Consider the following 26,906-nt stretch of genomic DNA (forward strand, 5'->3'; position numbering starts at 1 on the left):
GAAAATAAAGAAACCCACCCAACCAGTAGTGCTTTTTCTTTTCCCCTGTGATATTCTGTCTTGTGGAGTAAGCTAATACCCAAAACATTTGTTAATATTATTATAAAGATTGTTATTCATTTGCAATACTTTCATGTTTTCTATCACAGAACCACCAAGAAATGTTCGTGTCTCAGATATTTCCAAGACTGCTATTACTTTGTCATGGCAGAAGCCAGCATTTGATGGTGGTAGCAAGATCACTGGTTACATTGTAGAAAAACGTGATCTACCAGATGGCAGATGGTCAAAAGCTAGTTTCACCAATGTTATTGAGACTCAGTTCACAGTATCTGGTCTGACACAGAATTCCCGGTATGAATTCCGAGTCTTTGCCAAGAATGCCATCGGTTCCATTAGTAATCCATCAGACGTTGTGGGTCCTATTACCTGTGTTGATACATATGGTAAGTGTTTTGCAATGATATAACAGTTTTATGCGCTTCTTAAAGGCAGTGCTGTTTTGTAGAACTATAGCCTTTTTAATACAGAAAGCTAACTTATCTTGATTTAATAAACTTGAATGATGGTGAACTTTTTGAGCATGATTGTAATTAACATCTTTTGCTGTATCTGCATTTTTTAAGTTGTGGCATGTTTATTCTTTCAGCAACAGAAGTAAGCCCATGCCCCATGGCCAAAGTGATATTATAACACATCATTGCCTTTTTTTTTTTTTTTTTTTTTTTTAGTGTTAGTTCTAACTCATTCCAGCTGATTTAAGTTACTCATGCTAGCTTTAATCAATATCTATAAAATGCTTGTAACTGTTAGCTTAGAAAAAGTATTCCTTATTTTTATTTTTATTAAAGACAAGTCTAAACTGTTTTGTTTTTTATTCTTATTTTTTCTTAAGGTGCACCTGAAATCGATGTGCCACCAGAATATACAGAAGTAGTGAAATACAAAGCAGGAACTTCTATTAAGCTAAAACTAGGCATCTCAGGAAAGCCTACACCAACAATTGAATGGTTCAAAAATGGCAGTGAGCTGCAAACCAGTTCACTACTGTCTATTGAGAACACAACAGAATTTGCTTCTATCCTCATCAAGGATGCAACCCGACTTAACAGTGGCACCTATGAACTAAAATTGAAGAATGCCATGGGATCAGCATCAGCCCATGTTAGAGTACAGATACTTGGTATGTCTTGAGAAATTACTCAATTAATTTTTAATTTTTAACAATTATTAAACAATAATCTACTAAAAAATTCTTAACACTTTGTTTTTGGCATTTTATACAGACAAACCTGGACCCCCAACTGGACCAATACAGTTTAAGACAGTCACTGCTGAAAAGATCACAATAATGTGGGACCCTCCAGCAGATGATGGTGGTGCACCTGTAACACATTATGTTGTTGAAAAGCGGGAAACAAGTCGTGTTGTATGGTCTTTAGTTTCTGAGAAACAGGAGGGGTGTATTATAACTACAACAAAACTTGTCAAAGGAAATGAATATGTGTTCCGTGTCCGTGGTGTGAACAAGTTTGGAGTTGGTGATTCCTTGGAGTCTGAACCAGTTATAGCCAAAAACTCATTTGGTAAGAACCATGTAAAATCAATAATGGAACTGAATCATCCTATGTGTTATTTCCACATAGTGTTCACCTACTGACATATATGTATATATATTTTTTTTAATTTAGTTGCACCTGGACCACCTGGTGTACCAGAAGTCACAATGATAACCAAGAATTCTATGACTGTTGTCTGGAGTAGGCCCACTGTTGATGGAGGTAGCGAAATATCAGGATATTTTCTTGAGAAGCGTGACAAGAAGAGTCTTAGCTGGTTCAAGGTTACTAAGGAAACCATTCGTGACACCAGACAGAAAGTAACGGGTCTGACTGAAAACAGTGAATATCATTTCCGAGTTTGTGCTGTCAATGCGGCTGGACAAGGTCCATTCTGTGAAGCATCTGACTTCTACAAAGCTGTAGATCCTGTTGGTAAGAGACAACGTGCAATATGTCTAATTGATTAGAGATCAATCGGCAACAAGCAATTAAGATGGCTTACAGCAGTGTAACTGCAGGGTTTTTTATTCCTTTTTACGATCACTTTTGTATATGGCTTCTGACTTTCTTTTCTTAAACTGTCACTTACAGATAAGCCAGGCTCACCAACAAAATTGAAGGTTGTGGATACAACTAAGACATCTGTCACCCTTGGCTGGATTAAACCTACTTATGATGGAGGAAGCCCGATTACCAGCTATGTGGTCGAGAAAAGGGAAGGTGAAGAGCAAGAATGGACTGTAGTCAGCTCTAAGGGAGAAGTGAGAACAACTGAATATGTTGTATCCCACCTTCAGCCAAGCATTAATTATTATTTCCGTGTCTCTGCTATAAATTGTGCTGGACAAGGAGAGCCTATTGAAATGACAGAGCCTGTTCAAGCTAAAGATATTCTCGGTACTGTACCTTTCTGTAACTTTTCTGTGGTTTTATTTTTTGGACCTTTTTTTATTTTACTTTCCAAATACGCATTATTCATTTCTATCTATTTCCACAGTGGCCCCAGAGATTGATCTGGATGTTGCCCTCCGGACCTCTATCATTGCTAAAGCAGGTGAAGATGTGGAAATAATGATTCCATTCAAAGGAAGACCTCCTCCAACTGTCACATGGAGAAAGGGTGAAAAAAATCTTGGAACTGATGAAAAATATATCATCCAGAACACAGAATCATCAACATTACTTTCTATTCCTCAAGTTACCCGAGATGATACAGGAAAGTATGTTCTTACAATTGAAAATGGAGTTGGAGAACCCAAATCATCATTTGTGAATGTGAAGGTACTTGACACACCATCTGCCTGCCAGAAGCTACAGCTTAAGCATGTTTCTCGTGGCACAGTTACACTGGTATGGGAGCCACCTCTCATTAATGGTGGTTCTGAAATAACGAATTATGTTGTTGAAAAAAGAGATGCTACAAAGAGGGCCTGGTCAACTGTAACAACAAAGTGTTCTCAAACTACCTTTAAGCTAACTAACCTGTCAGAAAAGACTGCGTTCTTCTTCCGTGTTCTTGCTGAAAATGAAATTGGACTGGGTGAGCCTTGTGAGACATCTGAACCAGTGAAAGCTGCGGACATACCAGGACCTATAAAAGACCTTGCCATGAAAGATTCTACAAAAACTTCTGTTAAATTGCATTGGAGCAAACCAGACTATGATGGTGGTAGCATTATATCAGACTACATTATTGAAAAGAAATTGCAGGGCGAAAAGGAATGGACGTACGCAGGCACAAGCAAGAGCTGTGAATTTGAAGTTGAAAAACTTAAAGAGCTGTCTGTCATGGAATTCAGAGTTTTTGCAAAAAATGAAAAAGGCATGAGCGATGGTGTTACTGTTGGACCCATTACAGTGAAAGAATATATAATAACACCAGAAGCTGACCTTTCTGACATTCCTGGAGGTCAAGTCACTGTGCGAATTGGGCATAACCTACACATTGAATTGCCCTATAAAGGTAAACCTAAGCCATCAATGAGCTGGCTGAAGGACAACCTCCCTCTTAAAGAAACTGAACAGCTTCGTTTCAAGAAAACTGAAAACAAAATAAGCTTAAGTATCAAGAATGTGAAAAAGGAGCATGGTGGCAAATATACTTTGATTCTTGATAATGTTGTCTCCAGAAAAACATTTACAATCACTGTCATCACTCTTGGTCCACCATCTAAGCCAAAAGGACCCTTAAGACTAGATGAAGTCAAAGCAGATAGTGTAGTTTTGTCATGGGAAGCTCCTGAAGATGATGGGGGAGGTGAAATCACTGGCTACAGTATTGAGAAAAGAGAAACTTCTCAAATGAACTGGAAGCTGGTGTGCTCGAGTGCTGCTAGAACAACTTTCAAAGTACCAAACCTCGTTAAAGACACTGAATATCAATTTAGAGTCCGTGCAGAAAACAGATACGGAGTAAGCCCACCTCTTGTCTCAGTAGATGTTGTGGCAAAGCATCAATTCAGAACACCAGGTGCACCAGGCAAGCCTGTTGTATACAATGTAACAGCTGATGGAATGACCATAGCTTGGGATGCTCCTGCTTATGATGGCGGTTCAGAAATCATTGGCTACCACGTTGAAAAGAAGGAGAGAAACAGTATTTTGTGGCAGAAGGTTAATGTTGCATTAATATCTAGCAGAGAATACAGGATTACTGGGCTAGTTGAGGGTCTGGATTACCAGTTCCAAGTGTATGCAGAAAACGCTGCCGGTCTAAGCCGAGCCAGCGAGCCAAGCAAGTTTACTTTGGCAGTTTCTCCAGTAGGTGAGTGAATGACCAGTCACCCTCAAAAATTCTAGTGTTCTAGATTATAATGAACAGTAATAAAAATAATTCTTCATTATTTTTCCTCCCTTTCAGATCCACCTGGTACTCCTGATTATATTGATGTCACCAGAGAAACAGTCACTCTTAAATGGACCCCCCCACTGCGTGATGGAGGCAGTAAGATTGTGGCCTACAGTATTGAGAAGCGGCAAGGAAGTGAAGACCGGTGGCTGAGATGTAACTTTACTGATGTCAGTGAATGCCAATATACAGTTACAGGACTCAGTCCAGGTGATCGATACGAATTCAGAGTGCTTGCAAGAAATGCTGTTGGTACCATCAGTCCACCTTCACAGTCCTCAGGCTATATCATGACCAGAGATGAAAACGGTAAGATTTCTTAACATAACTGTGTTTGGGTACTGGAGCCAAGTAGACCTTGTGGAAGATAGGAGGTCACAGGGGGGAGAAATGTATGACTGCCCTTCCACTCGACTCAGAATCACGCTGCAGCATAGGAGGAGCTAAATGGAAGACCCAAACCTGATAGACGTGCAGTCATTGCTACATTAGAGTAACAACATACAATAGTCTTTTTCATCTGTTATAGTATGTTGCAGAGTGTGCTAACAAGAAAAATAAGCTTACAGTTCATAAATCTGTATATAACCATCTTTTATAATTACTGAGTTAAGAAGACTATATTTTCCTTTTTCAGTTGCTCCAACAATTGAATTTGGCCCTGAGCACTTTGAAGGCCTAACTGTTAAAGCTGGAGAGAGCATTAGACTTAAAGCTTTAATCAAAGGACGTCCAGTACCTAAGGTGACGTGGTTTAAGGATGGCAAGGAGATTGAAAAAACAATGAGTATAGAAATAACTACAGATATTGGATATAGCACAATCTTCATTAGAGATGCTACCCGGGATCATCGTGGAGTGTACACAGTAGAAGCCAAAAATGCATCAGGCACTAAACGAGAAGATATTACATTCAGAATACAAGGTATCGCATCAAATGCTTTCAGTACAATTTTTTATACCAATATTTTACTCTAAGTGCCAATAAATTATAATTCCAAACCTTTTATTTTGCAGACACACCAGGAAAAGTTGGTGGACCAATACGATTCACAAACATCACTGGAGAAAAAGTGACATTATGGTGGGAGCCTCCTGCTAATGATGGTTGTGCTTGTATTTCCCACTACATCATTGAAAAGCGTGAAACCAGCAGGATTGCATGGGCATTAGTTGATGACAAGTGTGAAGCTTGCAGCTACACTGCACTTAAATTAATTAAAGGCAATGAGTACCAGTTCCGTGTCTCTGCAGTAAACAAATTTGGAGCTGGCAGACCATTGGAGTCTGATCCAGTTGTAGCACAAATCCCTTACAGTAAGTTTCCATCTCATTCTGTGGAAATAACTGTAGAGTTACAATCTTCTATTTCTAATTATGTTTTTTTTTTCCTTTTTTTTTTTTTTAGCTCTTCCTGATGCCCCAGGAACACCAGAGCCCACCAACGTAACAGGAGACAGTATCACTCTGACATGGGCAAGACCAAAATCAGATGGTGGAAGTGAGATAAATGAATATATTCTAGAAAGGAGAGAAAAGAAGAGCATGCGCTGGGTTAAAGTGACCAGTAAGAGGCCCATTGCTGAGAACAGATACAGAGTAACTGGCCTTATTGAAGGCAATGAATACGAATTCCATGTCATGGCTGAAAATGCTGCAGGAATTGGGCCTCCAAGTGATGTTTCAAAGCTAATTAAATGCAGAGAACCAGTTAGCCCACCTAGTGCACCTAATGTCGTAAGGGTGACAGATACATCAAAGACTAGTGTAAGCTTAGAGTGGACCAAACCAGTTTTTGATGGCGGTATGGAAATAATCGGATACATTATTGAGATGTGCAAAGCTGATCTAGAAACATGGCAGAAAGTCAATGCAGAGACTGTTCTTGCTACTAAATATACCGTGGTTGATCTGGAGGCAGGAGAACACTATAAATTCAGAGTTAGTGCAGTCAATGGTGCTGGCAAAGGAGAAAGCTGTGAAGTTCCTGCATCAGTCCAAACTGTAGACAGGCTTTCTGCACCTGAAATTGACATTGATGCAAACTTCAAGCAGACTCACATTGTAAGAGCAGGTGCAACTATTCGCCTATTTATTGCCTTCTCTGGAAGACCTGTTCCTACTGCTGTTTGGTCCAAAGCAGATGCAAATCTGAGCTTGCGTGCTGACATACAAACCACTGACTCGTTTAGCACATTGACTGTGGAGGAATGCAATAGAAACGATGCTGGCAAATATGTCTTTACTGTGGAAAACAACAGTGGAAGTAAGTCAATTACATTTACTGTCAAGGTGTTGGACACTCCTGGTCCACCTGGTCCTATTACATTTAAGGATGTGACCCGAGGATCTATTACTTTAATGTGGGATGCTCCTGTGCTGGATGGAGGTTCACGTATTCATCACTATGTTGTGGAAAAACGGGAAGCAAGCCGTCGTAGCTGGCAAGTGGTGAGTTCAAAATGCACTCGACAAATCTTTAAGGTCACTGATCTGGCAGAAGGTGTCCCATATTATTACCGAGTGTCAGCAGAAAATGAATATGGTGTAGGCGAACCTTGTGAGTTGACAGAACCAATTGTAGCCACTGAAGAACCTGCACCACCTAAGAGATTAGATATTGTTGATACTACCAAATCTTCTGTAGTTTTAGCTTGGCTTAAACCTGACCATGATGGTGGTAGTCGTGTTACTGGATACCTTCTTGAAATGAAACAGAAAGGCTCTGACAAATGGATTCCGGCTGGTCAAACCAAGCAACTTACTTTCACTGTTGAAGGCCTAGTGGAAAACACTGAATATGAGTTCCGGGTCAAGGCAAAGAATGATGCTGGCTACAGTGAGCCAAGAGAAGCTTTCTCTTCTGTTATTATTAAAGAGCCACAGATTGAACCAACAGCAGATCTAAGTGAAATAAGCAGACAGCTCATAACATGCAAGGCTGGAAGCACTTTTACTATTGATATACCAATTAGTGGCCGCCCAGCTCCAAAAGTGACATGGAAACTTGAGGAGATGAGGCTGAAGGAAACTGAGAGAGTTGCCATCAAGACAACAAAAGACAGAACCACGCTGACTGTAAAGGACAGTATGAGAGGAGACTCTGGGAAATACTACCTCACGCTTGAAAACACTGCTGGTGTGAAAACATTTACTGTCACAGTGGTAGTCATAGGACGGCCAGGTCCGGTCACTGGCCCAATTGAAATATCATCTGTCTCTGCTGAATCCTGTATATTGACCTGGAAAGAACCTGAAGATGATGGTGGCAGTGATATTACAAACTACATTGTAGAGAAGCGTGAATCTGGCACAACAGCATGGCAGCTGGTAAATTCGAGTGTAAAACGTACACAGATCAAAGTCACCCGTCTCACAAAATACCAGGAGTACAGTTTTCGAGTAAGCTCAGAAAACAGATTTGGAGTCAGCAAACCCCTTGAATCAAAAACTATAGTAGCTGAACATCCATTTGGTAAGTGAAACATTTTTACTTTTATTTTTGAGCTGCTATTCTCCTCTGACTGCTGTAAGTATTTTTAATAACTAATATTTTCCCAACCTCCCATTTGTGTTTAGTCCCACCAAGCCCACCTACAAGGCCAGAAGTCTATTCCGTGTCTGCAAATGCCATGGCAATTCGCTGGGAGGAACCCTATCATGATGGTGGCAGCAAAGTCATTGGATACTGGGTTGAAAAGAAAGAGCGCAACACCATCCTTTGGGTGAAGGAAAATAAAGTGCCGTGCTGTGAATGCAACTTCAAAATCACTGGGCTGGTGGAAGGCCTAGAATATCAATTCAGAACCTATGCTCTAAATGCTGCAGGTGTTAGCAAAGCTAGTGAAGCTTCCAGACCTGTAGTGGCTCAAAATCCAGTTGGTAAGTATTACTTTCAATAGTTGTTTTGTGAATTAAGTTATAATAGAACTGCATTTCTCATTTTCTGTTTTATTCTTCCAGATCCACCAGGAAGGCCAGAAGTAACAGATGTCACCAGATCTACAGTGTCCCTGAGCTGGTCACCACCACTTTACGATGGTGGAAGTAAAGTTATTGGATATATTATTGAGCGGAAACCATATAATGAATCTGGCGATGGACGCTGGCTGAAATGCAATTATACCATAGTCTCAGAAAACTTCTTTACAGTGACAGCTCTCGGTGAAGATGAAGCATATGAATTCCGTGTACTAGCAAAGAATGCAGCTGGTGTGATTAGCAAAGGATCTGAATCAACCGGTGCTGTCATTTGCAAAGATGAATACTGTAAGAAATATTCATTTGGATCAACTAAAATACATGGAGTTCCCTTTTTAATACCATCTTGTAATTTGTAATTTAATCTTTTTTTTTTTTTTTTTTTTTTTTTTTTCCCTCTGACAGCACCACCAAAGGCTGAACTCGATGCCAGATTGCAGGGAGAAGTTGTAACTATTAGGGCTGGATCTGATCTTGTTCTTGATGCGGCCATTGGTGGGAAACCAGAACCAAAAGTCTTCTGGTCCAAAGGAGATAAGGAATTGGATCTATGTGAAAAGATATCTCTGCAATACACCAGCAAACGAGCCATTGCAATTATCAAGTTCTGCGACAGAAGTGATAGTGGAAAATATACTCTAACAGTGAAAAATGCCAGTGGGACAAAGCAAATTTCTGTTCTTGTCAAAGTGCTTGGTACGTTTTCCGTGATTAATTTTTGTGCTGAATATATATTAAAAAAAAAAAAAAAAAAAAAAAAAACCAAACCAAAACAAAAACCACAAGTGTTGCTGTAAAAATAAGAGAGAGAAATTTTTCCTTACTTGCTAATAATAATGCTTATTTCTACCTCTACCTAGATTCACCAGGTCCATGCGCAGGAAAAATAACAGTAAGCAGAATAACTGAAGAGAAGTGCACTCTGGCATGGAATATTCCTGAGGAGGATGGAGGTGCACAAATCACTCACTACATTGTAGAAAGGCGCGAAACCAGCAGACTTCACTGGGTTATTGTTGAGGCCGAATGCCAGACATTGTCATGTGTGGTAACAAAACTTATTAAAAATAACGAGTACATCTTCCGTGTCAGAGGTGTCAACAAATATGGGCCAGGTGTTCCACTTGAAACAGAACCTGTCATTGCCAGGAATGCTTTCAGTGAGTGTTACTACCTTCCAATCTGTGTCAGAATGTGTGGAATGTCTGTCATAGGTAAAGAATTTGTAAAACAATTTTTTTCCCTTCATTTTTAAAACCAACAGCTATCCCAACACAGCCTGGTACTCCTGAAGAAGTGAGTGTTGGCAAGGAACACATCATCATTCAGTGGACAAAACCAGAATCAGATGGTGGCAGTGAGATTAAGGATTATCTTGTAGACAAACGTGAAAGAAAAAGTCTGCGCTGGACACGAGTGAACAGAGATTACACTATTTATGATACCAGACTGAAAGTTACTGGTCTTATGGAAGGTGGTCAGTACCAGTTCCGTGTCACTGCTGTGAATGCTGCTGGAAACAGCGAGCCTAGCGAAGCTTCACAATATATGTTATGCAAGGAACCATCATGTAAGTTGCCACATTTAAAATATATTTTAACATTTACTTATAATAATGGAGCATAAAACCAAATTCACGCTTCAACTAGGATACTCAGAAAGACGTAGGAACTCACTGAACTAGACAGTATTTGAAAAAATTTAGAAGCAGTTGTAGTTCATTTTAAATGCATTTCCCAGCTTTTACTGTTGATAAATTATTTTTAACTGTAAAATGTTCCCTTAACAAACATGAAATACATTTTCTTGTTTTTCAAAGATACTCCTGCAGCACCTTCAGCTCCAAGAGTTGTGGACACTACTATGCACAGCATAAGTTTAGCATGGTCAAAGCCCACATATGATGGTGGTGCTGACATCTTAGGCTACGTTCTTGAAATGAAGGAAGAAGGTACTGAACAGTGGTACCGACCACATACGACTCCTACTCTGAGGAATGCTGAGTTCACCATAACTGGTCTTAAAACAAGCCAGAAATACCGATTTAGAGTTGCTGCTACAAATGTGAATGGTATGAGTGAATTTAGTGAATCATCAGCAGAAATAGAACCTGTGGAAAGAATAGGTAATTTGAAAAATTCAGTGTGTATTTTAAAGAATAATTCTATTTTCTTTTAAAACTACTAAAAGAGTAATTCATTTCATGTTTCTTGCACCCTTCATCAGAAAAACCTGAGCTTGAGCTTGCTGATGACCTGAGGAAGACAGTAACAGTGAGAGCTGGTGGTTCCCTGCGTCTGATGGTCTCTGTGTCGGGCAGACCTGCTCCTGTAATTACATGGAGCAAGGAGGGTATTGACCTTGTAAGTCGAGGTATTATTGATACTACAGACAGCTACACTCTACTTATTGTGGATAAAGTTAATCGGTACGATGCTGGAAAGTATGTAATTGAAGCTGAAAATCAATCAGGAAAAAAATCAGCAACGATTTCTGTGAAAGTGTATGGTAAGTACTACTACCAGTTATACATGGTTATTATACTACTCACGGTGCATGTTACTGAGGAGTAGGAAATTCAGTCATTTCCAAAAGAAGTTTGTAGTTTTAAACAGCATGAAATTGTTTGAGAAGTCAAAGAAATAGAGGAAAATGTGAAGTTCTAAAGCTGTGCTACAGTCATAGAATCATTAAGGTGGGAAAAGACCACTGAAATCATCTAGTCCCACCACCATGCCTGCTAAACCATATCCCTAAGGGCCGCATCTGCTATCTTCTTGAAAATCTCCTGGGACAGTGATTCCACCACTCCCTGAGCAGCCTATTCCAATGCATTACTGCTGCTTCTGAGGAGAATTTTTTTCTAATATCCAACCTGAACCTCCCCTGGCTCAACTTAAAGCCACTGCCTCTTATTCTATCGCTGTTATCCGGAACAAGAGTCCAAGATCTACCTCCTTTCACATAGTTGTAAAGAGCAATAAGGTCTCCCATGAGCCTCCTCTTCTCCTAAACAAATTCCAGTTATACAGTTAAACAATTCCAGTTATAAATGAAATCGTACTGTTGTTGTTATTATTTTTGTTGTTGTTGTTCTGTTTTAATTCAGAACTCAATCTGAGGAAAGGATCTCAAAGAAAAAAAATAAAATTTTCTTTTTGGTTTAGATACACCTGGTCCACCAGCTGCTGTGAGAATTAAGGAAGTATCAAGAGATTCTGCAACACTTACTTGGGACATTCCAACTATTGATGGTGGAGCCCCTGTCAGCAATTATATAATTGAGAAACGTGAAGCTTCCATGAGAGCTTACAAGACTGTCACTACCAAATGCAGCAAGACGTTTTATAGAGTTACTGGACTTCTGGAAGGAGCTTTGTATTATTTCAGAGTACTGCCAGAGAATATTTATGGTATTGGTGAAGCTTGTGAAACATCTGATGCAGTATTAGTATCTGATGTACCTATACCACCACAAAAACTGGAAGTGATCGACACCACCAAATCAACTGTTACTCTTGCTTGGGAGAAACCAGCACATGATGGTGGCAGCAGATTGACTGGCTATGTTATTGAGGCCAGCAAAGCTGGAACAGAAAGATGGTTGAAGGTAGTGACAGTAAAGCCTACCGTCTATGAACATACAATTATCTCTCTCAATGAAGGCGAACAGTACTTGTTCAGGGTCAGAGCACAGAATCAGAAGGGTGTTTCAGAAGCACGAGAGATTGTCACAGCAGTAACAGTACAGGACCAAAAAGGTAAGTATCTACTGCTAAAAATAACAGTGTGAAACTGACACCAAGTGAATGGAATATTTATAAAACATATACTGAGAAAATCAATGTACTTCTTTTTTTTCTTAGTTCTGCCGACAATTGACCTTGCCGGAATACCTCAGAAGACAATTCATGTACCTGCTGGCAAGCCCATTGAGTTAGCTATTCCAATTGGAGGACGGCCACCTCCAGCTGCATCTTGGTTCGTGGCTGGTTCTAAACTAAAAGAATCAGAACGCATCAAAATGGAGACTGTTGCCAAAATGGCTAAACTGACAGTTCGTGAGACCACCATTCATGACACTGGAGAGTATACGCTTGAACTCAAGAACACAACTGGAACAGTTTCTGATACAATAAAAGTTATAATCCTTGGTAAGAACTTCTGAAAGTAATCATCCAAGATCTTTATTTGTCTGAACTTTACTCCCACCAATATGATTCCTTCTCTCAACATTATTTTTTTACTTTTAATTTTATTTTTCCTAGACAAACCTGGGCCACCTGTTGGACCTATCCGAATTGATGAAATTGATTCAAATTATGTAATCATCTCCTGGGAGCCACCTGAGCTGGATGGTGGAGCTACACTTAGTGGCTATGTGGTAGAGCAGCGTGACGCCCACCGTCCTGGATGGCTGCCAGTTTCAGAGTCAGTAACCAGAACAACATACAAGTTCACCAGGCTTGTTGAAGGTGCAGAATACGTGTTCCGTGTGGCTGCTACAAACCGCTTTGGAATTGGATCTTACCTGCAGTCTGAGATTATAGAATGCAAGAGCAGAATTCGTAAGTCTATCTTTAAGAACAAAATATGCATATTTACGTGGCTTATGTAGCCGCACATAGATAAGATTTTCCTAAATGTTGTTACTTCTTTTGCCAAGTAATGGGATACATTGTGGTACACTGTAGCCTTTGTATGTTACTGGGGAAAAACACTATCCATAAGCTTATTTAGGTATTGTAAATGCACCACAAAGAATGTGGACAGTAAACATGGACTTTTTGTGCTCAGATCTACTGTTAGCTATCTATCTACTATTACTGAAAATTTGCTTTACACCCCATTACAAAAGCAGGATTATTTCGTTGGCCTAGTTTGTAAAGTACTTTGATATTTTTGGATTTAAAAAAATTTTGATACGATGTTGATACTACATTATCATTCATAGTACATTGCATATTTCTCTGTGTAAAATTATTTGATGCTTTCTTCACTAAGTCTGTGTTTTCTTTTTACAGGTATCCCTGGCCCTCCTGGCACTCCAGAAGTGTTTGATGTCTCTCGAGATGGTATGACATTAACTTGGCATCCTCCAGATGATGATGGTGACTCACGGATTACTGGTTATATTGTGGAACGCAAAGAAATTAGAGCAGATAGATGGATTCGTGCAAATAAAGTTCCAGTCACTATGACTCGTTACCGTTCCACTGGATTGGTTGAAGGATTAGAATACGAACACCGCATCACAGCAATCAATGCAAGAGGTGCTGGGAAACCCAGTCGTCCTTCCAAGTCTGTTGTTGCCAGGGATCCAATTGGTAAGTAATTTCTTACATAGATTAAGCATATTATGGCAGAATGGAATGGAAAGTCACTCTTTTTGGTAGTTTGAAAATTTATCTGCATATGTTTATGAAATTCCGACTGAAAGAAACCAAGAAAAATAATAGTGAAAATCTTTTATTCCAAGTTTCCCTATATAAATCCTGTAATGACTACATACAGATCGTATGCTGGAAGTTAGCATTTGTTATGTGTTTTGAATCTTCAAAAAGAAGATCTTACGGAGCCCTACTATGGTCTTCTCTTCCAGCTCCTCCAGGGAAACCTCAGAATCCAAGAGTCACTGACACTACAAGAACATCTGTCTCTCTGGCTTGGAGTCCACCAGAAGATGAAGGTGGCTCTAAAGTCACCGGCTACTTAATTGAGATGCAGAAGGTAGATCAGTATGAATGGACCAAATGCAATACCACTCCCACCAAGATTCGTGAATACACTTTGACACATCTACCACAAGGTGCAGAGTACAGATTCCGCGTGCTAGCCTGTAATGCTGGTGGGCCAGGAGAACCTGCTGAAGTGCCAGGAACGGTCAAAATAACAGAAATGCTTGGTAAGACACTTCACATCTTAACTCCTATTGAAACCCGTCCTAAAGAAATATTTAGCTAAAGCGTATACCTGTAAAACACATGTAGCCTGAGATACGTGTTAATTTTCTTTACAGAATATCCTGACTTTGAACTTGATGAAAAATACCAGGAAGGTCTCATGGTGAGACAAGGTGGAGTTATCAGGCTTACAATACCCATTAAGGGTAAGCCCATTCCAGTATGCAAATGGACAAAAGAAGGACATGACATCAGCAAAAGAGCCATGATTGCAACTTCCGACACTCACACAGAACTTGTGATCAAAGATGCAGAAAGAGAAGATTCTGGCACCTACGATCTGGCACTTGAAAACAAGTGTGGCAAAAAAGCTGTGTATATTAAAGTCAGAGTGATTGGCATTCCAAATCCACCAGAAGGGCCTCTTGAGTATGATGATATACAAGCTCGTTCTGTCAGAGTAAGCTGGAGACCTCCTACAGATGATGGTGGTGCAGATATACTAGGTTATATTGTTGAGAGACGAGAAGTACCAAAGACTGCCTGGTACACTGTTGATTCTAGAGTAAAAGGGACATCTTTGGTAGTGAAAGGTCTAAAAGAAAACGTGGAGTATCACTTCCGTGTTTCTGCGGAAAATCATTTTGGCATTAGCAAATCTCTCAAATCTGAAGAACCAGCTGTACCGAAGACACCGCTGAGTAAGTCCCCATTTTAAATCTTCTAAAACTTTTTTTAATGACTGCTGCTTGCTTACTTAAATTATGCTTCTACAAGTGCAATAGTATGTGCAAATAGTTGAATGCTATGGCTTTATTATTTCTACTAATTATGTTCTTGTCATTATTACCAGATCCTCCAGAGCCTCCAAACAACCCACCTGAAGTGCTTGATGTCACAAAGAGTTCAGTTAACTTGTCCTGGTCCAGACCTAAAGATGATGGTGGTTCTCGTGTAACTGGGTACTACATTGAACGTAAGGAGACATCTACAGAAAAATGGGTCCGGCATAACAAAACGCAGATCACTACTACAATGTACACAGTCACGGGACTTGTTCCAGATGCTGAATATCAGTTCCGTGTTGTTGCTCAAAATGAAATTGGTGAAAGTGAAGCAAGTCCTGCTTCTGAACCAGTTATATGCAAGGATCCATTTGGTAAGAAAATGTTTGCATGAATAGATCTTGTGAAGAACAATTTAGTAACATTCAGAAGGGAATTTATTTCTGTATATTTTGCAATTTTCAGACAAACCAAGCCAACCTGGAGAAATTGAGATCACTTCGATATCTAAGGACAGCATTACAATGGAATGGGAACGACCTGAAAGTGATGGTGGCAAAGAGATCCTTGGATACTGGGTTGAATATCGACAGTCTGGAGAAAGCACCTGGAAAAAATGCAATAAAGAACTCATCAAGGACAGACAGTTTACAGTAGGAGGTTTATTGGAGGCCACAGAATATGAATTCCGTGTTTTTGCAGAAAATCAGACTGGCCTCAGCAGACCTCGAAGGACTGCTATGGCAGTGAAAACTAAATTAACATGTAAGCAAAAAATACACTGTATTTGCTGCAATACTGCTGTGATGTCATGTATCATAAACCACAGTGCTACACTGAATGTGCTTTACAAATTATTTGCTGACTATCCTAAGGCACAGTCCAATTGTTCAAATGTAAGAGGCACAAGCATAAATGTAGATTAAATTTCAGTAACATAAGAATAGAGGAACATCTTGTGTTAATCATCATTATTTTTATTTTTTCTTTCTTTTAGCTGGAGAAGCACCTGCTATAAGAAAAGAAATGCAGGATGTTACAACTAAACTGGGTGAAGCAGCTCAGCTGACATGCCAGATTGTTGGGAGACCTCTTCCTGATATTAAATGGTACCGCTTTGGCAAAGAATTAGTGCAGAGCCGAAAATACAAAATGTCATCTGATGGACGCAACCATACACTGACAGTATTAACAGATGAACAAGAGGATGAAGGTCTCTACACTTGTATGGCTACCAATGATGTCGGAGAAATTGAAACTAGTGGCAAGCTATTGTTGCAGGCTCCTCCTCAGTTCCATCCTGGCTTCCCATTGAAAGAGAAATACTATGCTGGTGCTGGTGGCACTCTCCGCCTTCATGTTGTGTATATTGGCCGACCAGTACCAGCAATAACTTGGTTCCATGGCAACAAACCTCTGAGAGGATCAGAATCAGTTACTATTGAGAACACAGAGCATTATACTCATCTTGCTATTAAGAATGTCCAGCACAAAACTCATGCTGGGAAGTACAAAGTGCAACTCAGTAACACATTTGGAACGGTTGACACTGTACTTAATGTGGAAATACAAGGTAAAGAATTTTATTTTCAGTGTATTTGTGGAATATTTATTTTCTAAAAATGCTGAGTAGCAAAAGAAAGAACTAAAAAGATGCTGCTTTCTGTTTTACAGATAAGCCAGATAAACCAGAAGGGCCGATCGTTATAGAGTCTGTACTAAAGAACTCTGTGGTGATTAGCTGGAAACCACCAGAGGATGATGGAGGTGCTATGATAACAAATTACATCATAGAGAAACGTGAAGCCAAGGAAGGAGCAGAATGGGAACTTGTATCTTCAAGCATTTCAGGCACAACTTGTAGAATTGTTAATCTAACTGAAAACGCAGGCTATTATTTCCGTGTTTCTGCTCAGAATACATATGGAATTAGTGAAGCACTGGAAGTCTCATCAGTTGTCGTTATGAAGCCTCCATTTGGTAAGTGAACACCAAAATATCCAGTGCAGTATGCCTCTGTGATTACTAAGGCAAGTTCACTTTACTTCAACATTTGAATCTCTTTATTCTTTACAGAAAAACCAGGACAACCTGGTCAGCCAGTAGCAAGCGCTGTCACAAAAGATTCCTGTGTTGTCTCATGGAAGCCACCTGCGAGTGATGGAGGTGCAAAGATCAGAACATACTATCTTGAGAAGCGTGAGAAGAAACAAAACAAGTGGATTTCTGTAACAACAGATGAAATTCGTGAAACTGTATTCTCTGTGAAAGACCTTATTGAAGGTCTTGAATATGAGTTCCGTGTAAAATGTGAAAATCTAGGTGGTGAAAGCGAGTGGAGTGAGGTATCACAACCAGTCATTCCAAAATCTGATGTACCAATTCAAGCTCCACATTTCAAGGAAGAACTAAGAAATCTGAATGTGAAATTTCAAGCTAACGCCACATTTGTCTGCAAAGTCACTGGTCATCCTAAACCAATCGTCAAATGGTACAGGCAGGGCAAAGAAATCATGCCGGATGGTGAAAAGATCAAAATACAGGAATTCAAGGGTGGATACCACCAGCTAATCATTACAAATGTAACAGATGATGATGCCACAGTATATCAAGTTAGAGCTACCAATCAAGGAGGATCAGTGTCTGGCACTGCCTCTTTGGATGTTGAAGGTAAATGAAGGGTCTCGATTCCCAAGACAGATTCTCGTTAAATTTTGAGCGGTTAGATTATTGGTGCTCTTCTCAGGTGTTTTTGCTCATGTGTTGTTTTTTCCTTCCTCTTTTCGTTCCAGTTCCCGCAAAGATTCACTTGCCCAAAAACCTGGAAGGTATGGGAGCCGTTCATGCCCTCCGAGGGGAAGTAGTGAGCATCAAGATCCCATTCAGTGGCAAGCCTCCCCCCGTGATCACATGGCAGAAGGGACAAGATCTCATTGATACTAATGGACATTACCAAGTCATTGTTACAAGATCATTCACATCTCTTGTTTTCCCAAATGGTGTTGACAGAAAAGATGCAGGTTTTTACATTGTTTGTGCCAAAAACAGATTTGGAATTGATCAAAAAACAGTTGAATTAGATGTGGCTGATGTGCCTGATCCACCAAGAGGTTTGAAAGTAACAGACATTTCAAGAGATTCAGTCAACTTAACCTGGATTGAACCAGCCACTGATGGTGGGAGCAGGATCATAAACTACATTATTGAGAAACGTGCTACAACAGCAGAGCGATGGATTCGTGTTGCGCAAGCTCGTGATACACGATATACAGTAGTGAACCTATTTGGCAAGACCACCTATCAGTTCCGTGTAATTGCAGAAAACAAGTTTGGCCAAAGCCAGCCTTCTGAACCTACTGATCCAATTATAACAAAGGAAGATAAGACTAGAATAATGAACTACGATGAAGAGGTTGATGAGACCAGAGAAGTCACCACAGCTAAGGCTGCTCACTATTCTACGAAGGAACTCTATGACAAATACATGATTGCAGAAGAGCTTGGACGTGGGCAGTTTGGCATTGCACACCGCTGTGTTGAGGCAGTTTCAAAGAAGACTTACCTAGCTAAGTTTGTCAAAGTAAAAGGTGCTGACCAAGTTTTGGTAAAGAAAGAAATTTCTATTCTAAACATTGCGAGGCACCGAAATATCCTGCATCTTCACGAATCGTTTGAGAGCCTAGAAGAATTGGTCATGATCTTTGAATTCATTTCGGGAGTCGATATCTTTGAAAGAATCAGCACAGCTTCATTTGAACTGAATGAAAGAGAAATAGTAAGTTATGTACGCCAGGTCTGTGATGCACTAGAATTTTTACATCGCCACAGCATTGGACATTTTGATATCAAACCAGACAATATTATTTATTTCACAAGAAGGAGTTCTGTAGTTAAAATTGTTGAATTTGGTCAAGCTAGACAACTGAAGCCTGGAGACAGCTTTAGACTCCAGTTCACTTCACCTGAATACTATGCACCTGAAGTACATCACCATGATCTGGTCAGCACAGCAACTGACATGTGGTCAGTTGGCGCTCTAACGTACATACTTCTCAGTGGCATTAATCCTTTCATTGCTGAAACAAATCAACAAGTTATTGAAAATATTCTAAATGCTGAATACAATTTTGATGATGAAGCATTCAAAGACATAAGCATTGAGGCTATGGACTTCATCGATCGCCTGTTAGTAAAGGAAAGAAAAGCTCGAATGACAGCTGCTGAAGCACTTAATCACACGTGGCTTAAACAGAAAACAGAGAAGACCAGCACTAAAACCATCAAGACCTTAAGACACAGGCGTTACTACCACACTCTAGTAAAGAAGGAGTGGAACACAGTTGTGTCAGTAGCCCGTATTTCCTGTGGAGGTGCAATTAGATCTCAGAAGGGTGTAACAGTGGCTAAAGTTAAAGTTGCTCCAATAGACATCGGTCCCATTGCTGGGCAGATAAACCATGCTGCTGCAGAAGAAGGAGGGCATGCCAAATACGTGTGTAAGATTGAAAACTATGATCAGTCCACACAGGTCACCTGGTACTTTGGTATGAGACAACTAGAAAACAATGAGAAATATGAAATCAATTATGAAGAAGGTGTGGCGACAATGTACGTCAAAGATGTTTCTAAATCAGATGATGGAACCTATAGATGCAAGGTTATAAATGATTACGGTGAAGACAGCTCTTACGCAGAACTTTTTGTTAAAGGTGTGAGAGAAATGTCTGAACACTACAGATGTAGAGCTGTTAGGAAAGTGAAACGCCGGGTTGATGCAATGAGACTCTTAGAGCGTCCACCAGAATTTACTTTGCCTTTGTATAATCGCACTGCATATGTTGGAGAAAATGTCAGGTTTGGTGTAACTATAACAGTACACCCAGAACCTCGATTAACGTGGTTCAAATCAGGCCAGAGAATCAAACCTGGTGATGACGATAAGTATACTTTTGAATCAGACAAAGGTCTTTACCAACTCATCATCAATAAAGTCACTGAAGAGGACGATGCCGAATACAGTATTGTAGCACGCAATAAATATGGGGAAGACAGCTGCAAAGCTAAGCTGACTGTGATTCCGCATCCACCTCCAGCAGATACTACACTGAGGCCAATGTTTAAAAGGCTGCTGGCCAATGCCGAATGCCAAGAAGGCCAAAATGTCAGTTTTGAGATCAGGGTATCTGGTATACCTAAGCCAACACTGACATGGGAGAAAGATGGTCAACCTCTATCCTTTGGTCCTAACTTTGATATAATTCATGAAGGTTTAGATTACTACGCTTTGCATATCAGAGATACTTTACCAGAGGACAGCGGTTATTACAGAGTTACTGCTACGAACAGCGCTGGATCTACAAGCTGCCAGGCTTATCTAAAAGTTGAACGCTTGAAATATGTCAAGCGTGAGTACAAGACTGAAGAAGAGCGGGAGAAGCATGTACAAAGGCAAATTGACAAGACCTTAAGAATGGCAGAGATCCTTTCTGGGACTGAAGCTGTTCCATTGACACAAACTGCACAAGAGGCTCTCAGAGAAGCTGCTATCTTGTACAAACCAGCTGTCAGCACTAAGACTGTCAAAGGTGAATATGAAATTAAGAAAGAAGAAAAGAAGGAAGAAAGAAAACTTCGTATGCCGTACGAGGTTCCAGAGCCTCGCAAACATGTGCGCACTACTCTTGAGGAAGATCAGACCATTAAACACTTTGTGCCTCTGTCAGATATGAAATGGTACAAGAGGCTGCGAGACCAGTACGAAATGCCAGGAAAGCTTGAGAGAACTGTTCAGAAACGCCAGAAACGCATACGTCTTTCCAGGTGGGAGCAGTTCTACGTGATGCCACTGCCACGCATTTCTGATCAGTATAAGCCTAAATGGCGCATACCGAAGCTAACACAAGATGATCTTGAAACTGTGAGACCAGCACGTCGGCGTGCACCGTCTCCAGATTACGAATTTTACTACAGACCAAGGAGGCGGTCACTTGGTGATTTATCTGATGAGGAATTACTCCTGCCTATTGAGGATTATTTAGCCATGAAGAGAACTGAAGAGGAAAGACTGCGCCTCGAAGAAGAGCTTGAGCTAGGCTTTTCTGCTTCCCCACCAAGTAGAAGCCCCCCACGCTTTGAGCTGTCTGCACTTCGGTACTCGACTGCAGGAGCGCAGGTCCAATCAGAGGAAGAAAGAAAGAGAGAGCTGAGGTATTCCAGCTACCATATCCCAGCTAAAGCTGACACAAGCGCAAGCTATGCAGAGCTACGTCAGCGCTATGACAGAGCTGCCTACAGACCCCCCAAACAAAAGCAAAGAATAATGGCTGAAAGAGAGGATGAAGAATTGCTCCGTCCTGTTGGTGCTACTCAAAGACTCTCTGAGTACAAGAGTGAGCTGGAATATATGGCAGAAGAGGAAAAGAGCAGACTTAGGAGAAGGAGGGAAAGAGAAATAACTGAGATCACATCAGAAGAAGAAGAAGAAATAGAAATGGTGCAACATGTTCACAGGGAATTTTCACCTCCTTCCAGATTACTAAGGAGAAGAAGATCCCTTTCTCCAACTTACATTGAGTTGATGCGCCCCGTATCTGAATTAATTAGACCCCGTTCACGACCTCCCGAGGAAAGTGAAAGAAGATCCCCAACACCAGAGAGAACTCGACCACGTTCACCTAGTCCGGTTTCTACTGAAAGATCACTCTCTCGGTTTGAAAGGATGGCAAGATTTGACATTTTTTCTCGATATGAGTCCATGAAATCTGCTTTGAAAACACAGAAAACTATGGAAAGGAAATACGAAGTCCTAACTCAACAGCCTTTCACCCTTGACCATGCTCCTCGCATCACCCTGAGAATGCGCTCACACCGTGTGCCATGTGGCCATAACACCAGGTTCATTCTGAATGTCCAGTCAAAGCCAACGGCTGACGTGAAGTGGTACCACAATGGTATTGAGCTCCAGGAGAGCAGTAAGATACATTTCTCGAATACCAGCGGGGTATTAACACTGGAAATTCTTGACTGTCATATTGATGACAGTGGAACATACAGGGCTGTATGCACAAACTACAAAGGAGAATGTTCTGATTATGCAACTTTAGATGTTACTGGAGGAGACTACACTACATACTCTTCCCAGCGGAGAGATGAAGAAGTACCAAGGTCAATTTTACCTGACCTGACAAGAACAGAGGCATACGCGGTCTCATCGTTTAAAAAAGCATCTGCTACAGAAGCGAGTTCCTCAGTAAGAGAGGTCAAATCAGAAGTGTCAGCAACAAGAGAGTCACTTTTATCATACGAACACCACGCTTCTTCCGAAGAAAAAACCACTGCCTCTGAAGAGAAATCACTAGAAGAAAGAACTGTACGTAAGGCATTTAAGAGCACTCTGCCAGCAACGATCCTTACAAAACCGCGGTCAATCACAGTTTCTGAAGGCGAGACTGCAAGATTTTCATGTGACGTTGACGGTGAACCAGCACCAACAATAACATGGGTCCGTGCGGGTCAACCTATTGTTTCTTCCAGGCGCTTCCAAATAACACGGACACAGTACAAATCTACTTTTGAAATTTCTTTAGTCCAGATTTCAGATGAAGGAAGTTACACTGTTGTGGTGGAAAACTCTGAAGGAAGACAGGAAGCGCACTTCACTTTGACTGTTCAAAGAAAAAGAATCCCTGAAAAAGCAATTACGTCACCTCCGAGAATCAAATCTCCTGAGCCTCGTGTAAAGTCTCCAGAACCGGTTAAGTCTCCTAAACGAGTGAAATCTCCCGAACCCATCAGTACCCATCCAAAAGCCAAGTCACCACCTGGAGACAAAACAGCACCAGTAGAGAAAGTACAATTACCAACTGCTTCTCCTCCAAAGATAAAAGAGCAACTGAAAGCAGAAACCCTTGGAGATAAGGTGAAGTTATCCTGTGCAGTTGAAAGTAGTGCTTTAAGCGTCAGGGAAGTGGCTTGGTATAAGGATGGCAAAAAACTAAAAGAAGACCATCATTTCAAGTTTCATTATGCAGCAGATGGCACATACGAGCTCAAAATCCATGACCTCACAGAATCTGACAAAGGAGAATATACTTGTGAAATTATGGGAGAAGGAGGTATTTCAAAAACTAACTTCCAGTTTACTGGCCAAGTATTTAAAAATATCCATTCCCAGGTACGAAGCGTCTCTGAAACTCATAAATTAGTTGAGAAAGGAGATGAAGTACTTACTGTTTCCACCCAGAAGAAATCATCAGTGGCAGCTGAAGAAAAATCAGCAGTTGAAGAAGTCATTAAAAAGTCAATTGTTACTGAAGATGTCAAACAATTGAAAGCAGAAATTAGAGCTTCTTCGACTCAAATGACCATGTCTGAAGGGCAGAAAGTGACTTTGAAAGCCAACATTCCTGGTGCCTCTGAAGTAAAATGGGTGCTAAACGGAATGGAGCTAAGAAATTCAGATGATTACAGATACGGCATTTCTGGAAGTGATCACACACTAACTATCAAGAAGGCTAGTAATAAAGATGAAGGTATACTCACCTGTGAAGGTAAAACTGATGAAGGCGTTATTAAATGCCAGTACGTGCTTACCTTCTCCAAAGAGCGCTCAAACGAACCAGCATTTATCATGCAGCCGAAGTCTCAAAATGTCAATGAAGGACAAGATGTGTTGTTCACCTGTGAAGTTTCTGGCGATCCTTCTCCTGAAATTGAATGGCTTAGGAATAATCAACCTGTAAGTATTAGTTTTTTACGTTCACTTGAAAACTTAGAATTCTTCACTGAACTGATCTTAATGAAACAATTTCATCCTCCAGATTGCTGTTTCATCACATATGAGAGTGACTCGCTCTAAAAACACTTATTCTCTTGAGATTCGAAATGCTGCAGTGAGTGACACTGGAAAATACACAGTTAAGGCTAAAAATTACCACGGGCAATGCTCTGCTACAGCGTCTTTGACTGTATTCCGTAAGTTCATTTTCTGCATCTTGTGTTGACATTAATTGGGTCTTTTTGCTGTGGTATGTCTACTAAAAGGATTTTTGATAAAAGCCGCTACCAAGGTTGATGCAGGCATTTTAACAAGTTTCTATTTATTATGTATATTGATGTATCCACAAAACTAAAGACCATGTTAAATGGTCTTTAGAAATGAAAAATCTTCATAGCACCCACAGAGAAGCATGCAGATGTTCTTTCATATCCCTAGATAAGTGTTAACAGAAAGCTGTGAACATTTCTTCTAAGCTAAGACCTTGGTGCTGGCAAGCACTTTTTCCTGAATTACTAACAGAACCTCATCCAATGAAACAAAATAATTCTGCAGTTTAAAACCGTTATGGTACCTTACGAATCATATTTAAGATTTTATTGGCTGTACAAGGACATCTCTGTTCCTAGCACCACGGGGTTACTATGATTTGCTTGGATGACTGTGCTTGGGCTTAAAGGAAAGCTGCAGTAGCTGATTGGTTCTGCTCTCTTTGATAACTACAGAAGAGTGCAGCGACATCTAGAACTTCTAATATGATGCTTGTTCAGAACTCGGAAATGTTCCACAACTTCTACAATTATGAACTGAACACACAGTTTCTCATTCTAATAATGGCTTTATTAGGAAATAGTGTGTTGACGATCTATTTCTTCTTAAGCACGTCTTTCCCTTCCACCTGATGCAACCTAGCAACCGTTCTGTTTCCTACGTTTCATTTCCAAATTAGCATTTGTAACTTGGGCATCTTGAAACAAATGATTTTACACAATTATATTCTCCATTGCAGTTTTCCAATGAAAGCAAACTAAGCTAAACTGTCTGTTCATTTCTGTGAAATTAACCATATAGACTGCATGACTTCTTTAGTTAATGTGATGTTATTGGTTTTTCCTTCTATGTTTGCGATGCTCCTCAGCTCTAATTGAAGAACCTCCAAAGGAGGTAGTATTGAAGACAAGTGGCGACGCAAGCATGCACGAAAGTTTTTCTTCTCAGTCCTTTCAAATGGCTGCTTCTAAACAAGAGGCTTCATTCAGCAGTTTCAGCAGTAGCAGCATGACTGAAACGAAATTTGCAAGCATGTCTGCCAAAAGCATGTCCTCCATGAAAGAATCCTTTGTAGAGATGAGCTCCAGCAGTATTATGGGGAAATCTAGTATGGCTCAACTGGAAAGTTCAACTAGTAAGATGCTTAAATCAGGTGTGAGAGGTGAGCAATGAATTACTGGTAGAATTAGTGCTTTGAATATCCTGAAATAGTCCTTGAAGTAAACCTCCTACACCTCACAGGGGCTTAGTGGAAACACACTAACTTGGTATTTCTTCTCCTGTTTTGTAAAGGAGTACCACCAAAAATTGAAGCTCTGCCATCTGACATCAGTATTGATGAAGGAAAAGTTCTCACGTTATCTTGTGCTTTTTCGGGTGAACCTGCTCCTGAAATAACATGGTACTGCAGAGGGAGAAAAATTACCAGTCAGGACCAGCAAGGCAGATTCCACATTGAAACCAGCGAAGATCTAACCACCCTGATCATCATGGATGTCCAGAAGAATGACGGTGGAATTTACACTCTGAATTTAGGAAATGAATTTGGTACCGATTCTGCCACTGTGAATATTAATATTCGATCAATTTAGAAAGCTTGATTTGTATTATTTACACTTGTCTTTTTACAAGTGATTAATATATGGACTGATCTGTAAATATTAAAAAAAAAAATATTTTTGTACCTACCTGAATGAGACAAAGTCCAGAGATATACATTATGACTTATAGTCAATATTGACCTAAGAATTTTAAACACTTTTTTCACTGACATGTACATACTGTATATAGCCGAAGATAACGGTTATGAAGTTTTGTACCATTTGTTTTATGACATTTTGAAATGTAACTTTTGGAATTAACAGTTGGTAGGAGAAAGTTTCCTGGCAAACGACTATCCTGCTCAACATTTAACTAATTTTTGTGCCTCAACTCATTGTTGATGTTTAAGAATGCCTCAACAGGTAGAGAGGCTCCCTGTTGAAGATTACCTACCACCAAGAGAGGATACTGTGCATAGTATTTCATACATGCACAAATAACTATGTTGAATCAGAAATGTAAGGCACTGGTGATATTTACAATTACCCTCCTGTAAGTATTACTTTAATGTTTTACATTGGATCTGATTATGTCGTAATTTCCATACCTGACTGACAATTTTTGAACAAAGTGCAAGCGGCCAGCACTTTGTTCGCTCACTGTTTGGGTGCTGCTTCTGACACACTGACTGCCTGAACGGCTTTAAAAAAAATAACATCACCTGGCCATCCCCATAATTAACAAAGCCATTTAGGTACTCAAGTGCAGCAGCAGTACCAACTCTTGGAGGTTTGTAGGGTGCAGTGATTGAGTTTGTGTAGTAGTATTAGATACTTAGTAGTCACTTACAGGCAACTAAGCAGCGAACCACAGTTTGAAAACAAGCTGTCGTTACATCAGATATTGCCCTGCACTTCAATTTGCTGTAGTTCTTCTAATGTAGTAGTAAATCTAATTGTTAGATGTTGAACCTCCTTGAGATAGAATTGTTCATTTCAAATAAAGCATGCTTTCTGCACCTTAAAGTCTGCATTTGTTTGGTTTGTTGTTTTTTTTTGTTGTTGTTTTGGTTTTTGTTTTTGGTTTTGGTTTGTTTTTGTTTTTGGTTTCCCGCAGCCTTCTTTTCTCCAGGCTGAACAAGCCCAGCTCCCTGGCCTGTCTTGGTAGGGGAGGTGTTCCCTGATCATCTTCCTGGCCCTCCTCTGGACTCTCTCCAGCAGCACCCTGTCTTTTTTGTAC

General features: G+C 40.2%; 1 protein-coding gene across 10 annotated transcripts in view; it reads left to right on the forward strand.

The window, feature by feature from the left end:
- The window catches only part of LOC100546807 (titin), a 240,299-nt gene extending 213,607 nt beyond the window's left edge, over nucleotides 1–26,692 (forward strand). For all 10 annotated transcript variants that reach the window (XM_085228569.1, XM_085228575.1, XM_085228578.1 and 7 more), the window contains 32 exons: nucleotides 150–446; nucleotides 896–1,183; nucleotides 1,287–1,586; nucleotides 1,692–1,994; nucleotides 2,154–2,459; nucleotides 2,560–4,326; nucleotides 4,423–4,719; nucleotides 5,048–5,335; nucleotides 5,428–5,727; nucleotides 5,819–7,885; nucleotides 7,990–8,292; nucleotides 8,374–8,679; nucleotides 8,797–9,087; nucleotides 9,252–9,551; nucleotides 9,656–9,961; nucleotides 10,211–10,516; nucleotides 10,618–10,899; nucleotides 11,559–12,152; nucleotides 12,258–12,545; nucleotides 12,660–12,959; nucleotides 13,416–13,718; nucleotides 13,994–14,296; nucleotides 14,411–14,995; nucleotides 15,148–15,453; nucleotides 15,545–15,844; nucleotides 16,077–16,652; nucleotides 16,754–17,059; nucleotides 17,156–17,749; nucleotides 17,872–23,816; nucleotides 23,899–24,052; nucleotides 24,994–25,287; nucleotides 25,419–26,692. In XM_085228569.1, coding sequence (XP_085084695.1) covers nucleotides 150–446; nucleotides 896–1,183; nucleotides 1,287–1,586; nucleotides 1,692–1,994; nucleotides 2,154–2,459; nucleotides 2,560–4,326; nucleotides 4,423–4,719; nucleotides 5,048–5,335; nucleotides 5,428–5,727; nucleotides 5,819–7,885; nucleotides 7,990–8,292; nucleotides 8,374–8,679; nucleotides 8,797–9,087; nucleotides 9,252–9,551; nucleotides 9,656–9,961; nucleotides 10,211–10,516; nucleotides 10,618–10,899; nucleotides 11,559–12,152; nucleotides 12,258–12,545; nucleotides 12,660–12,959; nucleotides 13,416–13,718; nucleotides 13,994–14,296; nucleotides 14,411–14,995; nucleotides 15,148–15,453; nucleotides 15,545–15,844; nucleotides 16,077–16,652; nucleotides 16,754–17,059; nucleotides 17,156–17,749; nucleotides 17,872–23,816; nucleotides 23,899–24,052; nucleotides 24,994–25,287; nucleotides 25,419–25,717 — 19,454 coding nt within the window. In that variant the 3' untranslated portion in view covers nucleotides 25,718–26,692. The remainder of the gene's footprint in view (nucleotides 1–149; nucleotides 447–895; nucleotides 1,184–1,286; nucleotides 1,587–1,691; nucleotides 1,995–2,153; nucleotides 2,460–2,559; nucleotides 4,327–4,422; nucleotides 4,720–5,047; nucleotides 5,336–5,427; nucleotides 5,728–5,818; nucleotides 7,886–7,989; nucleotides 8,293–8,373; nucleotides 8,680–8,796; nucleotides 9,088–9,251; nucleotides 9,552–9,655; nucleotides 9,962–10,210; nucleotides 10,517–10,617; nucleotides 10,900–11,558; nucleotides 12,153–12,257; nucleotides 12,546–12,659; nucleotides 12,960–13,415; nucleotides 13,719–13,993; nucleotides 14,297–14,410; nucleotides 14,996–15,147; nucleotides 15,454–15,544; nucleotides 15,845–16,076; nucleotides 16,653–16,753; nucleotides 17,060–17,155; nucleotides 17,750–17,871; nucleotides 23,817–23,898; nucleotides 24,053–24,993; nucleotides 25,288–25,418) is intronic.
- Nucleotides 26,693–26,906: the final 214 nt, after the last annotated feature.

The sequence above is a fragment of the Meleagris gallopavo genome, chromosome 7, assembly GCF_905368555.1.
Source record: "Meleagris gallopavo chromosome 7, MGAL_WU_HG_1.1, whole genome shotgun sequence".
NCBI lineage: Eukaryota > Metazoa > Chordata > Aves > Galliformes > Phasianidae > Meleagris > Meleagris gallopavo.